Source organism: Heterocephalus glaber, unplaced genomic scaffold (genome assembly GCF_053883595.1).
Source record: "Heterocephalus glaber isolate CG9 unplaced genomic scaffold, H.glaber_assembly_v1.0 deba00001479, whole genome shotgun sequence".
Classification (NCBI taxonomy): domain Eukaryota; kingdom Metazoa; phylum Chordata; class Mammalia; order Rodentia; family Bathyergidae; genus Heterocephalus; species Heterocephalus glaber.
The window spans coordinates 20,125,417-20,141,579 of NW_028258316.1; the positions used below are offsets into that span (position 1 = coordinate 20,125,417).

Consider the following 16,163-nt stretch of genomic DNA (forward strand, 5'->3'; position numbering starts at 1 on the left):
GGGAAAGGGGAGGAGAAGGCAGAGTGATTAACTCGCCCACTGTGCAAGGTTCTCCCCTATTTAATGGGGATCTCTGACAAGGCCAAGTCACAGGCACCTCCAAGACAGCAGCAGCATGGCAGATGACCTGGAGCTGGGCTTTGGGGAGGCAGCCAGCATGGAAATGCTGTCCAAGAAGGGTTGTGGTCGTGGGCCCAAGGCCAGAGCCAGGCTGGGAGCCAGGAGCAGCAGCGTGTGCTGCCTTCTCACCTGCTGCCTGGTGTCGCTCCCCATCCTCACGGCGCTCACAGCCTACCTGCTGGTCAGCCAGCTCTGGGCCCAAGGCGATGACTGCGTACAGTTCCAGCAGGTAAGCAGCTCCTCTCCACCTGAGCCTCCTCCGCCGACTCTGCCGGCCACAGCCCCTACTCCAGCTTTGGCCAGAGCCCTTGGGACATCACGGTCCTTACTTGACTTGCAAAGGAAACACGGACTGGGGAGCGGGGATCAGTGAGTTCTCCTCAGTATTTCCATACTTCAGGGAATGAATTGTCCTTTCAATGTTGATATTGGAATAACTTTAAGTTATTTTTCGAGAATTATTTTTTAGCGAATTTTAGAGAATTTTTTTAGAGAATTATAATCCTAGTGTACTCACAATTTCGGAACATTTCTTTTCTATGAAAAAAATTTAAATTACATAACTGACACATGATCATTGAAAAAAAGTCACAGATTAAGTAATGAAGAAAATCATCATTACTCATAAATGTTTAGAGAGAACAACTATTAACAGTTTGGAGTGTATACTTCTATATTATTTTAATAAAATGTCATGCTGAGTTTCATAATATATTATGATTTTATTTATACGTTAATAAATTCACAGCTGTATGATGATATGGGTAACATATATTCCTATATGTATGTGCTATATTTTATTTAACCAGTTTCCTTTCTTTGGTTTAGAAATATTGATTTCCCTTTTCTTTCCATTTTTATTTTTTTATTAGTACATGTTTGCAGTACATAATGATTACATTCCTAGCAGTGAGTTGGTACATGTACATAACACATCTTAATTCTTTTGGAGATATTATTTTTCAATAATAAAGAACCTTCTGCTTGATTGTCTAACTCTGAGATCTTGCTAAGGCTGGGAAGAGGTTAGCCAAAAAAGGGATGTAGGGTTTAGCAAAACCAGTGGTGAGGGATTTAAGGATACAGGTGTCAAGGAGAAAACTTACAGTTCAGGAGTAGGAACATCAACAAAAGGGCCTAAAAGCATTTTTTTAAAGTTATTTAAGTAATTTTCTAAATGCTCCTGCATAATTTTGATTGAATTTCAATCCAAAAGATTAAAATCTAAAGGAAAAAATCATTGGTTTCATCAGGAAGCCAGACTGTAAGCAATCCTGGCCAGCTCCCAAGCAGAGGGAAAGCAAGGCTAATGTGTGGCTCTCGTAGCCCCATTAGGGCTACAGACAGCTGCAATCTTGGCAACTGGACATCGCTCATAAAATGTAGAAATATGCACACAACCTGGAAATGCTGCTGATGTGAGAGGTGAATCCGCAAGACCACCCCACAGCTGGTTTCCACAAGAAGGAAGTAGGCACGTGGGGATGCTGTCCCTCTTCAGGCAGAAGGAGACGGGTGTTCTTGGCTGAGGCGCTGAGAGGCCTCCAGCAGCCTGTGCACTCCTGGGTTCTGAAGGGAACCCCAAAATGTGTTGGGATCCCTAGGATGATGTCTGAGAGTCCCCCATGCCAGCAGAAGCCAGTGAAGGTTTCTGTCCATTTAGTAGACCATGAGTGGACACCACAATCTAAGGAAGGGAGGTATCATTAGATGGGAACCCTGAATGTCTTTATAGCACTCCAAAGCCTATCCCTGTGCCTGCCCAACTTAAGTGCTTGAGGAATGAACAGGCTAATGCTAGGCACCCCACTGTAGGAAAACCAACTTCCTCATGAGGGAACATGTGGAGACATTTGGGGCTGTCCTTTGACTAGGCTATGGAACTCTCAGTGCATCAGAATAGAGAGACAGAGAAATAGGGCTGAGGCTGGGGCGTGGGTAGCAATCAAGATCCTGAAAAGAAGCAGCTAGACACTCAAGAAGAGAGCATAAACGAGAAGAACACTTAAAGAAGAGAAAGAATGACATTTGAAGAAGAGCTTGTTTGCCAAGATGCACAAACTGGAAGACAGCAAAGCACTGAAAGCATTCAGGGGTAGGAGCAGGAAGCCAGCTACTGACCATCCCTTGCCATGAGGGGCCAGTGACATCTCAGAGGAGCCCAGGAAGAATGGGAGCCTAGGAGAGGCCTCCCTGAGGGTGAAGAACTCAGCAAAGAAAGGTGTGGAAAGAACCACAGGAGGCAGGGAAGACTGGCACTGTCCCCGCCCAGCTAACCCTGATCCCTCTAACCAGGCTCAACTGGGAGCCAGGCCACAAAGATGCCAGCAAGCAGCCAGGCCCAGAAGTCAGCCTGGCCAGGCAGAGCAGGGCTGAGAAGGGCAGAGAGTGGATCTGGAGGGATCTGCTGGGGTGGGGAAGGAGCATTCAAAACGGAAAACCAGGTGGGCAGGGTGTTGTGTTCCTGTTATCCTAGTAGGCTGAGATAGGAGGAGCACAAGTTCAAGCCCAACCTGGGCAATTTAGTGACTTAGTGAGACTTTGTCTCAGAATTAAAATGTTTCAAATGGGCCGGGGATGGAGCTCAGAGTGAGGGCCTTGGGCTCCATCCCAGCATTTGGCTCTTAGATACGTCTGGCCTTGGGAAGATAGGCTTGTGGCTTCTCTTCTTTGAGCCTATTTCCTCTTCTACCAGAAGTGGGCATTAATGTCAATAGGTGGCAGTTTTGTCAATAGGTGGCAGTTTTGTCAATAGGTGGCAGTTTTGTGCAGGAGTGCTGTGTGCATTCAGAACATGGGAGAGCTACTGTGAGGTTGTCACCACTCTGTGTCTCGTGCCAACTACCAAGGGAACTTGGTCTGGACCCTCAGGGAGCTTGAGGTCTGATGCGTGAGACAGATCAGGAAACCGCTATTTCAGGGTGGAGGTACTGAGGAGTTCCAGTATTCTCCTAACCCAGTCTTGGAAGTAGGAATGGTTCATGGAAGACTTCCTGGAGGAGGGAAGGAAGGTACCTGTGGCAAGAAAGCTGTCCCTGAAGTCTAGTCACAGGACTCCCTTACAAAGAAAGCCAGTAGGACAATCACAGGTCATTGGAAGAATCCAGCCTAAGCCAATCTTTTGCAAACAGCTAGACTGAGGCTTAGAAAGCTAAAAATATTTGTCCAAGCTTATACCTCTATTCAGTAGCAGAACCAAGATCTGAAACCAGGTGATCTGACTCCTGCCAGGCTGCCACTGCCACACTAGGGGAAGAATGATGTTAGCAATCCCATGGAGAAAGTAACCACAGCTATTCTCAGCAACTCCTGTCAGCCCCAGCCTGGAGCTTTCCATGCCAAATCTATGTCCCCCCCAGAATCATGCACCCACGACTCCTGTCCTGAAGGAAGTTAGAGCTGTCTATATCTTCCCAGAAAGTTAAGTCAATATCAAAGAGGTAGCTGGGCGTGCTCATGTTACAAGAGTATAATTTAACACAAAATCTTCCAGTCCAGAAATCCTCTCTGCTGCAAAGATAGAAGAGAAATAAAATACTTTTGTTGTTAAATAAACCTTAAGCCAAGATGTGATGTGCATCACAGGCTCTCTGTTATATTGAAAAGACAGGAAGAAATCACCTTCTTATGCAAGCAAACAGACACCACTCATTATACACAAATTGAGGGAAGACAAGCAATTGCATCACAGCCAACATAATGGGGTACACTTCATTTTTATGAATGAAGTCCCACATATGAATGTGTTCATAAAGGCACAGAAGTGTCAGAAATTGGACACTCTTTGTAGTGATGAGATAGAAGAACTGGGGCTCTAGACCTCAAGGAAGAGGACACATTCATAAATATGTGATATCTTGTACAAAAATGTATGTTTTACCTATGAAAAAAGTCAGAGATGGTCAAATATTTTCACCCCTTTAGGGAGGATATTAAGCAAATTTGTATCTTGGAAAGATGGTGGGTCAAAAGCTCACATTTGTTTGAATTCTGGCCTTACCACTGCTTAAACTATTACCTCACCTCCCAGAGCCTCAGTTTATTTACAATTAGAAATTAGTATTTAAGATGTCTGACAGAGGGGTGGAAATTAATAAATGGTAGCAGTTATCACCATTACAAGCAGGAACTTCCCTGCTCAAGGAAGTTATATCACAGGCAATAACTTCACCTGCTCTGGAATCTGCCATCACCAGGCCAGAGGGCTGGTTTGGACACTGTAGGTGATTATTTTTGATCTCTGATATTTTCAGACTTTCTCCATGCCTCCTTCCCCACCCAATCCTGCCCCACTACCACTCCCTGCCCCCATGCATTCTTCACCCAGATGCACCTGACCACTTGACTACTGGGCATCTTTGGGCTCTCTAGTGACTTCCACTGCCCCGGAGATGGATCCATAGGCTTCACGCTGGCCTACAGGTGCCTGAAGCCAGGCCTCCACTTTCCTGGTAGAGCAAGGCACACTGACCTTGGTTGGCCCCAGCCTGGCACACAGTGGCCATCCGGTTCTGTGCTGTGAATTGTTGGGGATGCCTTTAGAGGCCCTCCTGCCCGGGGCTGCACCACTGCCTGTCTCTGTCCTTCCCTTCCAGGTCCTGCTTCAGGAATTATTATCCTACATTTGCCCCACATTCTCCTTGGCTCCCTCCTATCTCACTTCCACCATCCCCTGAAAACCCCTGCAAAGCTCCTGACCTTTGTACCCTGCACACCTCTTGCCCCACAAGCATCTCTGAGACTCCCCTGATCTCTACACAGATGAATAGGACCCCATGGTGATGACAGCTCGGGCTTCAGAGCCACACAGACCCGGGGAAAGTCATGGCTCCATCCAACATGGCTATGGCCTTAATCACTTATACAGCAGATACCACACATGACTTTTCCATAGTTAAGGTTTTGAGAAATCACACCTATAAAGCACTCAGCACGATATCCAGCACATACAACAGGTAACACATGTTTGCTCTTTTTCCTACCCACATCATCTTAGTTAGCCCTTGAAATTAAACAATAAGCAAATTCTACTATTATCTCCATTTTAGAGATGATGAAACTGGAGGTTAGAGAAATTAATCAGTATGCCCAAAGTCATACAGATAAGGAATGTGACATGGATTCAACCCCACCATACCTATTCCTCCTAATCACTGTGCTCATCCACCTCTTGGGGTGATCATGAGGATTTAACTTTGAAAAGCTTAGCATATAGTAAGTGCTCAGTAAACGCTAATACTCTTTCTTCCTCCAAGGGCAACTTGCTATGCCTAGCACACAGAAGGCACTCACTCAGTGTTTTCTGGATGGAAAGAAGGATAAAGAGATGGTCAAAGTAGCAGACTTCCTTGAGCCTTAGAGTCACTGCCCCTAAGCAGAAGAGATATGAACTTTCTCCATACACTGGGGGAGAATTCTTCAAGACATTCAGAAAGCTGCTGATGTTCAGCAGACCCCATCTCCTTGCCCAGGCCACTTTGAATGAGACTTTTTATCTCATTCAAGTTGTTTTCTTTTCTGGGTTTTTTTTTTTTTTTTTTTTTTTTTTTGGTGCCGGGGATCAAACTCTAGTCTTTGCGCTTGTGCAGCAGGCGGTGAAACCACTGAGCTAAATCCCCAGCCCTGTTTTCTTTTGTGGGAAAGAAACAATGACCCTTTTCAGTGCTGTCTGAGAGAAACAGACAGTTGAGATAAAAGTACAATGTAACTTGCAACTCACTGATTCCTTCCTAGAGTGCCCCTGTTGTAGCTTCAGCAAGCCCCACCACACCTAGAAGGGAAGCAGACTCCTTGAGAGCAACAGGCAGCTGAAAGCAAAGGGCAGCTGAGAGCAAAGAGTACCTGAGAGCAAAGGGCAGGGAAGCCAGAAATAGGTAGTGAAGGCATACCGCAGAGTGCAAAAGAAGAAAGGAGAGCCAGGGCTGGTGGGGGATGTAGCTCAGTGGTGCCACGCCTGCCTGGCAAGCACAAGGTCCTGAGTTCAATCCCTGGTATGGAAGGAAAAAAAGAAAGAAAAAAGAAAGGAGAGCCAGCTGTGGGTATGAACCCCAGACATGCACAGAAACTCCTTAACCAGACCCAGAAACTAGCAGCAACAACAAGTTGAGGATTTGAAATGGGGTGGAAATAGACTAATACCTATTCCCTCGACACTTTTCCATTCTGAAAGAGCAAGAGATCAAAAGCAAACTATGAACTGCAGAAGCCTATGGAATGTCTGTCTTTGAGGAAAGAGGGAAGCCACCAGAGGTCCTGAAGGATCCTAGAATTTGCTGTTTGTCATGAAGAGATACAAAGATTCTTTCATTTACAACTGAAGTCATAAGACCAAAGAGAGGGATGGACAGAACCAATAAAACATAGCATAAGCATTTATGGTGTCCAAAAATAGATGGGAATTGAACTGGATACCCACTTTATTTGTGTGGTCTTTCTGAGCCAGCCTAATAGCTGCAGGAGGAAAGAATTATTGTGGAATCTTACTGATGAGAAAACTGAGTGTCACAGAGATTAGCTGACATGCCCAAAACTGTCATCAGGAAATAACAGAGCTGGGATCTTCAAATTTGCTAGGCTACAAACACCATCAGCTTTACTCTGTGCCATGTTGAGTGTGGCATGGACAGCCCTGTCCAGGGCTCCCGGAAGGAGGGTAAAATGAAATGACCTGAGGATATATTTCCAGGTTGAAGTCATGCTTATGAAAGAATAAGCAGGGAGAAGCCAAATGTAGTGACAAAGAGGCAAATGTCTGCATATTTCTACTAGAAGTGCAAGAGGATGTTGTGGATCATAAAACATTTCTGCTTTTGTGATTGCGGCATTTATGACAGCAAGAATTGAGTATCTCTTCTTGTTTATGGATAGATAGAGGGAGTGGCTGCAGAATATAGGAGAAATGGCTAAGTGAATCATTAGTTAAAATAGACTTAAGGAGTCTGGGAAAATGCCAGGATGTCTCAAAGAACATCTCATTGCAAGCTCATTCATTTGTTGTGTTCTCTGTTAATGCTTATGGAGCTCCTGATATGCACAAGTCTGTACTTGGCCCAAAGGTTCAGCTCCCAGGTCCTATATTTATCTTTGACCTTGAGCAGTTGTATAATCTATTTAAGCCCCTGTTATAAAGGCTCCTGCAGACTATAAAAGGGTGATGCTGACACCCCACCCCCCCCAGACATAGCTGCAGTATGAAATGGAGCTCACATATTCCAGCTCAGTGCAGGACCTAGCAACCAGGACGCACTCAACTAGATAGCAGTTGTCTCCTTCTGTCCACCTCTTCCTCTTTCCAGTTTGAAGGATTGAGTAATTTCACAAATGCCTGTAGTAAGAGGACATGGTCAGTTTGAGTCAGGGATCACCAGTGAACAGAAAAAAAAAAAAGTAAGAAAATTAAATAACAGTGAAAGTTCTCTGACCTATAGGAAGTAAGGGAGTGGGGAAGAAGATGCCCCACTTTGTGTTGCTAGGCCTAACATACACCAGTGGTCACAGACATCTTATCATCCCACTAAGATGTATGCCCATGGGTATACACACTTGTCTCTTCTGACTTTGGCTCCTGGCCTGGCCTTGAAACTCTCAATAAATACCCATGATTATGTTCCACACAAAGCCTGATGAAGGCCTTTGGAGGCCTAGTACCAAAAGATTATGTTCACCCCCTCTGTGTACTTAAAATATCTTCATATAAATAAAAATATCTCCCCTAAATTTCTAGATTGGCAAACTCAGACCAAAGTCACTGACCATATACTTTACCCCATCTCCTGCTCTCTTTTCTGCCTTTATCTTTCTGGTGCTTGAGAAGCTGCAGATTTTGCCCATTGGGTACTCCAGCCAAAGTGCCAGGCACTGTCCTAGACCCTGGGAATACAGTGGTGAAAAAAACAGACAGACCAGTCCCCCAGTAAGTTCCACTACAGAGAGAACAGTGATAACCACACAAAAATGGAATAAAACTGAATCCTGGTTCTCAGCCAGTGATTTGAGAAGGCATGTCTGTGGAGTGAACTTCATTCTTCTATTGGAAATGCTCCTGGGTCCTATGCCTATTCAGATGTGGATATCAATATTACATTGACCTGGGGCTGGGGATTTAGCTCAGTGGTTTCGCTGCCTGCTGTGCAAGCACAAGGACCCGAGTTCGATCCCCAGTACCAAAAAAAAAAATTATATTGACCACCACCCCTAGAAACCACTATCACCTTGCTCCCAGAGAATAACCCAGAAGTAATGGAGATGAGGCAGGGATGGAGGACAATAAAACATTTCATTTGCCTGGTGTTATCAGCAAGCATCTCAAGAGTAAGACCTGGAACTGTTGAAGTACATAAAAGTTCCTGCAAATAAGCTACTGTGTCATCTTCTCAAATCTCCTCCTCCTCCTTTCCTGCTTCCTGTCACAGTAATCTTCCTCCCGTGACAGAAAGAGTCCTATTAAAAGAAGCAGCAGTGGAAAACAACAAGTCTTGGAGAGGGAGTCCCAACTGATGTTCTTTGTAGAGACTTTGGGGATGCTGTGGTTTTCATCATCCACCAACAGGCGTTGGCGCAGCCTCCAGATGTCTGGTGGCACTCTGGGACACTGAAATCCACACACATCCATCCAAATATGAAAATAAAATGTGTGCCCAAGTAATAGAATCCAACAGAGCAATGCTAATGACAATGAGATTCCCAGTCAAAAAGGAATGCTCCGGACTTACAGTTGAGTGTCTACTTAGCCAAGGATATTTCAGATTCTCAACAGAGAATTAAATGAAGTCAAAGAAAGGCAGCCAAGAAGGAACTCTTTCTTATACCAGGGAATGCAGTTGAGATCCCCTTAATTCTTTCTGAAAACTCCACCTTCAGTTTTCTGCCTTAGCAAAGGGCTAATTCTTTCATCAGCTCTGTAAGTAAGTCAGGCAACAGGCGAGAGAGTAAGCTCACGTAGGGGTTGCTGTTACTATGTGGTACAAACAGGTTTAGATATTTCAAAGACCACTGTGCTCATGCCCCTACACTAAGTGCACATGATGAACTCATTTGGTAGCAGAAAGCTTCAGTTTTCTAGTTGCCCCATGCTCTGTTGACCTCCTCACACTTGCACAAGCTGTTGGCCTTGTTTGGAACAGTCATTACCTCTTTTATCACTTGGCTAATATCTGCAGGAAATGTAAGATTCAGTTCAGGGTAATTTCCCTGGATTCTCCCACTTCTGGGCCAGGTCTCTCTCTTCTGAACTTTGGGCTTACTATCACAGTGCACGGAATTGCTGGTACTTAGCTTCTATCTCATCAGATGAGGAGTTTGTCCAAAAGCTGAAGGGCACAGTGGCTTAGAGCTTGGGATTCTGTACTCACCTGATCTGAGTTAAAATCCTACTCTTCTTACATGTCTTTAATCTGTTGAGAAGGTTCTGTTCTACTTCTAGTCTCCTGATAGCTTTTACCATGAACAGCTGTAGAATTTAGTCCAATACTTTTTCTCCAACTAGTGACAGGATCATATGGCTTTTTCCTTTCCTCTGTTAAAATGATGACTTTTGGGGGTGGATCTTCCAATGCTGAACCAACACTACCATCCCTATAACAAAACCACTTTCTACATCCTGCCACATCTGACTTCTAATAGTTTGTTTTGTTAAATAAATTTCTATCTATGTTCATACATTTTTCTTCTATTATCTTTATCCAGTTTTAGGATTAGCACAATGTTGAGTTCCTAAAATGAGGGTAGAAGTGTTCCTTCTTTTTTCTGCTTTGTTTGATATAATTTAACAGTTAAAATGTATATGAGCCTGCTGTTGTCATATAGGTAGGTTTTTCAAGCTAGGAATATACTTTCTTTACTAGCTATTCAATTTTATATCTCCTCCAGAGTTAGTTTCATTAATTTGTCTTCCAAGGTACTTCTTAGAAGTTGTCAAATTTATTTCAAAAAAGATTTTTGTAGTATGCTTTCTATATCCTTTTAAATTCTGTAAAATCTGTGGGAATGTCTCCTAGATCTTAATATTGTAATTTTAAAAATGTATAACTGATATCGTGTAACAGGAAGAAAAGGTCTAAAAGAGCAGGGTAATTGGGAGGGGTAGGGGAAGGGAAAAAAGGGAAAGGAAAAAATATGAGAAGAGGAAAAAAAATGGAAACAAGGTCTTTACAAATAAGAAAGGGTGGAGGGGGTGAAGGGAGGGCAAGGGAATGGGAAAAAAAATAAGAACCAAGATACTCATGTAATGGTACAAGATCCCAATGATGAATGTAACTGTATTTTATACCTAAAATGTACCAATAAAGTTAATGGGGAAAAAAAATCCTACTCCTCCACTTGCCAGGGTATTAAGCAGTTGTTTATCTGCCCTGAGCCCCATTGTCAGTACAGAAATATGAATAGCACTCCCTTACATGTTGTCCTGAAGCTGAAGGAGATGATGCCTATGAAAGTCTTAGCATAGCAGTGTCACTACTCATTCATTAAATAGTAGCTACACTTTCTGCATTTTTAAGTCTGGTGAATCATGCACTGTGGTTGCCTGTTATGGCTGGGAAACAGAGGCTCTGAGAGGGGTGAATACTGGGTAAGAAACTGAGGTGGTAAATTGGGACTTTGAATGTCAAGACAAGATAGGTCTGTGGCATGAAGGCCATGGGAGCTACTGAAGGCCTATGAGCAGAGAGGTGTCTTGATAAAGTGATGCTTTAGAAAAAGTACTCAGAAGAAGGTAGGAGATAGATGAGAGAAAGGAAGGGGCCAGAGGCATGGAGACCTGTGGGAAGCTGTTAACAGAATCCAGGAGAGCAGTGGGCAAGGCCTGGCGTGGATGCAAAAGTGAGAGCACTGTAAAAGAGAAATGACAAACCTGGAGTTTGTGGACGAAGAAAGAATCATGTTTCAGGTCTGGGAACTAAAGGAAAGCGATGGCAGTGACAGATTTTGGAAGCACGTGGAAGTGACCTGAAGAAACAATGCAGTCAATTAATCATTCAAAGGCAAGGTTTGATTTCCACCCACAAAAGAGCTTCCAGCAGAGGTCAAGACAGGAAGCCCGAGAGCAAAAAGAGTGTGAGGTGTGGATGCTACGGGATTACCGTGATCACAGACCTGCTCACAGAGCTGGACTCAATAGGGGCATACAAGTGACATCCACGTGACTGCCCAGGGCCATCCCTGCACACAACATCACACCACACAGACACAGACACTATTTACACCCTTTTCTGCTGAGTCTACTCCCTCACACGAACCCAGACACACAATCTCACTCACAAACACACCGCATACACATATAATATAAAATAGATCAAGTGTTCATGGTGGCAGGAGGGTCACCTGTTAGTGGGAGCTGTGTAATTAATTACAAGAACCAATTCTGAAGACTGGATTGAGTCAAAATCATATTAGAGAAAGTTTTTTACAAAACCCTTGTAAAATGTAAGTAGGTGATATTATCCTAAGATAAGAGCATGGGTTTTTTTTTCCCCCAAGCTTCATGAATGGTGGTTCTCTCATTTTCCAAGTGTTATTTGCACTGACTCATCCAATTTCTGATTTAACCCTACAGATCATTTAGGGCTAGGATTATTATTTCTCATTTTACAAATGGGGACACCAAAGCTCAGAGAGTCTTTCTCAGAGTGTCTTTCTCAAAATCATATTGTTCATAAATGATGGAACCACAGTTCAGTGAGGGTCTGTCTGCCATCAAGAAAGTTACTTTTCTACTGTACTGTGGAATGGTATCTGAAATGACTCACCAGCTGGGATTACAATAATGAATATTCCCTCATATATTCACAGAGATGGGGCAAAATTGTGGTGAGGTTGATGACAAGGGGAACATGGTCATTATTTCTTTTTCTTATTTTTTAAGAATCATTCCAATTTTCAAATTTTAATGTCAAAAAGAAAATACAGCAAGTATCATTATTTGTTCAAATAAGCAATGACAATTCACTGAGGTCCCCTCAAATAGAAGAGGAACAGCACTCAGGACAGAACTTCAAAGCTCAGATCCAGAAACAAGCATCGGAGACAGAAAGGCTGGGGTCAGGGAGTCCTAGAAGAACATGGGGAGCCGGGGTGCAAGAGTCTCATTGACCAAAATATTCTCATGCTACTGCACTCATGGCAGAGGACTCAGGCCAGCAGCAGCACCATCTCAATCTTACCTGCGTTATAAGCAGCTGGGCAGCTACTTGGGGCACCACAGGTGGTCTGAACCATATCTTTTTTTTCCTCAACAGGCTGTAAAAGGACAGAGGTTTGGGCCTTCACATCAGCGAGCATGTAAGTGTGTTTATCTTTGATGCTTTTATTGTGAGGGACAAGACCATTTCTAATAGTTTTGGTATGTAGGAGTTTTGGAGATGGGCTTCTATGTCCCTCAAGCTTGGGACATAAACTTAGAGGAACATTTAAGGCTCCTCCTTCATCACAAAGAAGATAAAGGAGGCCATGGCCAAGTGCATGGCCTGGCTCTGATGCTCTGGAATTTACTAGCAATGTGACCTGTGGAAAAATGACTTACCTGTCTCTATCTCCTGTTAGTCACCTCTAAAAATGGTTATAATAGTACTCCCTTGACAGAGTCACTGTGAATTAAATTAGTTAATTCCCATAAAAGGATGAAAACAATGCCTAACACATCAGAAGTACACAATAGATTTGGGGGGGTTTTAATGGATTATCAACAATAAACATTATCTTCATCACTGCAGTTAGAACACACTTAATTCAATATAATCATCTTTGAGAACCAACGGGAAATTCTAAGGTATCTCAAGAACCAATGGAGGAAGAAAGGCCCAGAAAGACCTGTCAAGTTAATATAGCTCCAGAATGATCCCACCCACTCCCCATCCCATTTCTCCATACTTCTTAGTAAACATAAATAAAGGGACCAGGAGGAAGGCAAAGGCCAACTAGCTTTCATGGGAGTAGCTTGAGCAAAGGAGCAGCTGTTCCTCACTGAGCACTGACTATGCACAAGAGTCATGTTGAACATTCTCCAGTCATGCTGAGATTGTTGTGCCCATCTTAGAGATGATGAAACAGACTCTCAGGCTGCATAACTTACCCCAAGTTAGGGGCAAAGGCTCATTTGCACTCAAGATTCTTTCTCTGGAGTTGCCCTTGTCCCCAGTGGTGCTTGCTACAGGCACCACATGTCAACCCAAAACACTAAGGAGTGAAACTGAACCAAACTAGAGATCAATGTTTGCTTCCCATCACAGGTGCCAGGCAATTCCCACGTGCTGTCCTCATCCACCCAGCCTTTGGCTCATGCAAGCTCATTTCTCCTTTCTTACAGACATGCCACTCAGGGATGACAGAGATAAGCCGAGGGCACACCTGACAGGTAAGCCTGGCAGTGTTATCTAGGAGACCATTCATTGGCTGTGGTCCTGAAAGCTCAGCCTGTGAGCTTCAGGTAATTCTGGATCTGGTCACAGATGTAAATTCCCCTGTGTTGCCAATTTGTCCAGTCCATCGGGGCCCAAATGAAGATGATGTCATTGGACATTTGCTTTCAGGAAGGTGTTTCTAAAGAATTTCCACTGTGAAGATATTAAGAGGAATCTCTCAGTGTCACTAGTTTCCCAGGTCTTATGTGGAAATTCCAGGTATCTAACACCTGGAGTTCACAGACATCTGATACTCCAGACAACAGAGCAAGACAAAGGCAAAAGTGTGTGTTTAAAACTCACTGAGAAACTAAAGAGTTTAAAAGCAAGCAGGAGAATATCCTTGGAGCCCAAAATATTTGTATTAGTATCTAACCAAGAGAGAATTGTTTGGATTGTTTACAGTGAGTCCTGAGTCAACTTTAAGACCAGGAAGATGCCAAGTTGTTATCACTTCCCCTTGTCTAGAATGGGAGAAATTGAACAGGACAGGGAGGAAAATCCTAAAAACCACCTGAGTATGGAGATATCACCCCTCTTCCTAAGAACAAGAGACAGAAACTGGGGAGGAAATCCATCTACTGCTGAGGTCCTAATAGTGTCAAGCACTATAGTAAGCATTTTATTTCTATTATATCATTTAATCTACATATCAGACCAATGAAATAAGGAATAGTTGTTCTCACTCACAGATGGGGAAACTGAGGTTTGGGTAACTGAATTTGTGTGTCCTGAGTCAGATAATTAGGAAGTGGAAGAGTTCAAGTTTGCCTCTTGGAAACTGCCATTTTCATTGCAACATACTTCCTGTCTACTCCTGGTTACTGCTGTGTTGATGTAACTAACTGCACGATAGAGCTTCCCTTGTCTGGCAACATAAATTTTGTTTTTGAATCATTTGAAGATTTTTTAAAAATTACTTCATCATCCAGAAAGAAGGACTAACACTAATAAAAATCAAAGGGCATTAATAAAAAATATTTATATTGAGTTTGCAAAATGGCACCAAAGCTTTCTAGAGGTCACTTAGTATGGGAGCCAGAAGAGTCCACATACATTTGGGACAAATGTTATACTTGCAAAAGAAACCCTTGTCCAGCCAGCAATGGGAAAGACTCTTTAGAAAATCCAGGACCTAGATTTCAGGTCACTTACTGGGTATGCAGTTGCTGAATGGTTACTTAAGATATAACCTATCCCAAAACTATGGCATTGGCACATCATAAGATGGCTGTGGGTTTCAAAAGTAGTTGTAGAAAATCAAGTTGTTTTTATTTCTTCTGAAAACTATTCATTTCATTGCAGATTATCTTATTTGAAATTAATGGTTTGAATCGAATTTGATTATATTCATTTTCTTCTGCTAAGACATTTCACAAAAGCATTCATTAATATGTTCCGTATAAGATATGATTATGAGTATGCAAACATAGGCGCATAGGAAAAGATATAAAATAAAATAGGCTTGTTTTTTTAATTTGTCAAAATGAAAGATGCTGATTTATTTGGGGAAAATTTTAATACAACTATATCCAGCCATTGTGATACAAATCTCCATGTCTGTTACATTCACTTTCTCTTGAGAATCAGACTCTGAAAGAGCTTCATTGCCTCCTTACAGACAGGAGACTGGGGTTCAGAGAAGAGAATGAACCTACGCAGTTGCAGAATCAGAGTTGGCAGTTGGCCCAAGTGGCCCAAAGCCCAGATCCCGTCCCCATTCCACAAGTCAGTTGCATTGACTTACACAGTAGTTTGGCCCTGTGAATGTGGAAGAAGAATTTCCAAAATGTTCTAAGTCTCTGCTTCCAACATGTTCTGCCAGTTAATTCTTCATTAATCGCTGCATGTGTTTGGATCACACCATTGGAATGTGGTGACAGGGAACATCTCACTCTCTCTGAAATGTCTTCTTTGGACTACAGTATGTCTGAAACAAGAAAGCTAGTAGAAGTGAATGTAATTTAAAAGATATTCGTAGTAGCCAAGGATTTTACACATACCACATCTTCTAGTCTTTTCCATGAGTATTATTATCTCTGATTTTTCCTAAGGAAAGTGTATTAATCATCATTCTTGGCCCTGAGACAAAATACCCACCACTCACAACTTAAAGGAGGAAAGGTTTAATTTGTCTCATGGTCACAAAGAATTCAATCGACAGTCATTAGGCTCCAAGGCAAAAACATCATGGCAGAAGGGTGAGGTGGAACAGATTTGCATTCTTTGTGGTAGACAGGAAGAAGAGCAGAGGAACAGTGCTAGAGCAGAAAGAGCAAGGAACCAGATATAGATCCCAAAGCCACATTTCCATGACCCACCCAGACACACCTAGAAGTGTGCTTCTCCAATTCCTAGAGTTGGTCCCAAAGCCAACCAAGTTGAACTGCACCCTAATGCCACAGCCAGACATATCAAATAAAGAACAAACACAGACTTAGTAAATAAAGACCCTGTGCAAAAGGATTATTGCTAAGAAGGAGGGGAGGGCAGAGGATGGAAGAGATTATACTTATGTTGGTACCCATGGAGAATTGGTTCCACGGCCCCTGCAGACACCCACACCTAGGATGTTCAAGTTCTTTATGTAAAATGACTTAGTATTTACATATAATTGATCTGCATCTTCCCTTATATCTTAAATGACTC

General features: G+C 42.9%; 1 protein-coding gene and 1 long non-coding RNA gene across 2 annotated transcripts in view; one reads left to right on the plus strand and one right to left on the minus strand.

The window, feature by feature from the left end:
- The window catches only part of Tnfsf15 (TNF superfamily member 15), a 19,357-nt gene continuing 3,194 nt past the window's right edge, over positions 1 to 16,163 (plus strand). Inside the window, exons 1-3 of the mRNA XM_004849493.4 lie at positions 1 to 349; positions 12,354 to 12,396; positions 13,421 to 13,468. Coding sequence (XP_004849550.1) covers positions 116 to 349; positions 12,354 to 12,396; positions 13,421 to 13,468 — 325 coding nt within the window. The 5' untranslated portion in view covers positions 1 to 115. The remainder of the gene's footprint in view (positions 350 to 12,353; positions 12,397 to 13,420; positions 13,469 to 16,163) is intronic.
- The window catches only part of LOC147826114 (uncharacterized), a 13,437-nt gene continuing 11,944 nt past the window's right edge, over positions 14,671 to 16,163 (minus strand). The window contains exon 4 of the long non-coding RNA XR_015439867.1: positions 14,671 to 15,444. This is a non-coding gene — a long non-coding RNA (uncharacterized LOC147826114). The remainder of the gene's footprint in view (positions 15,445 to 16,163) is intronic.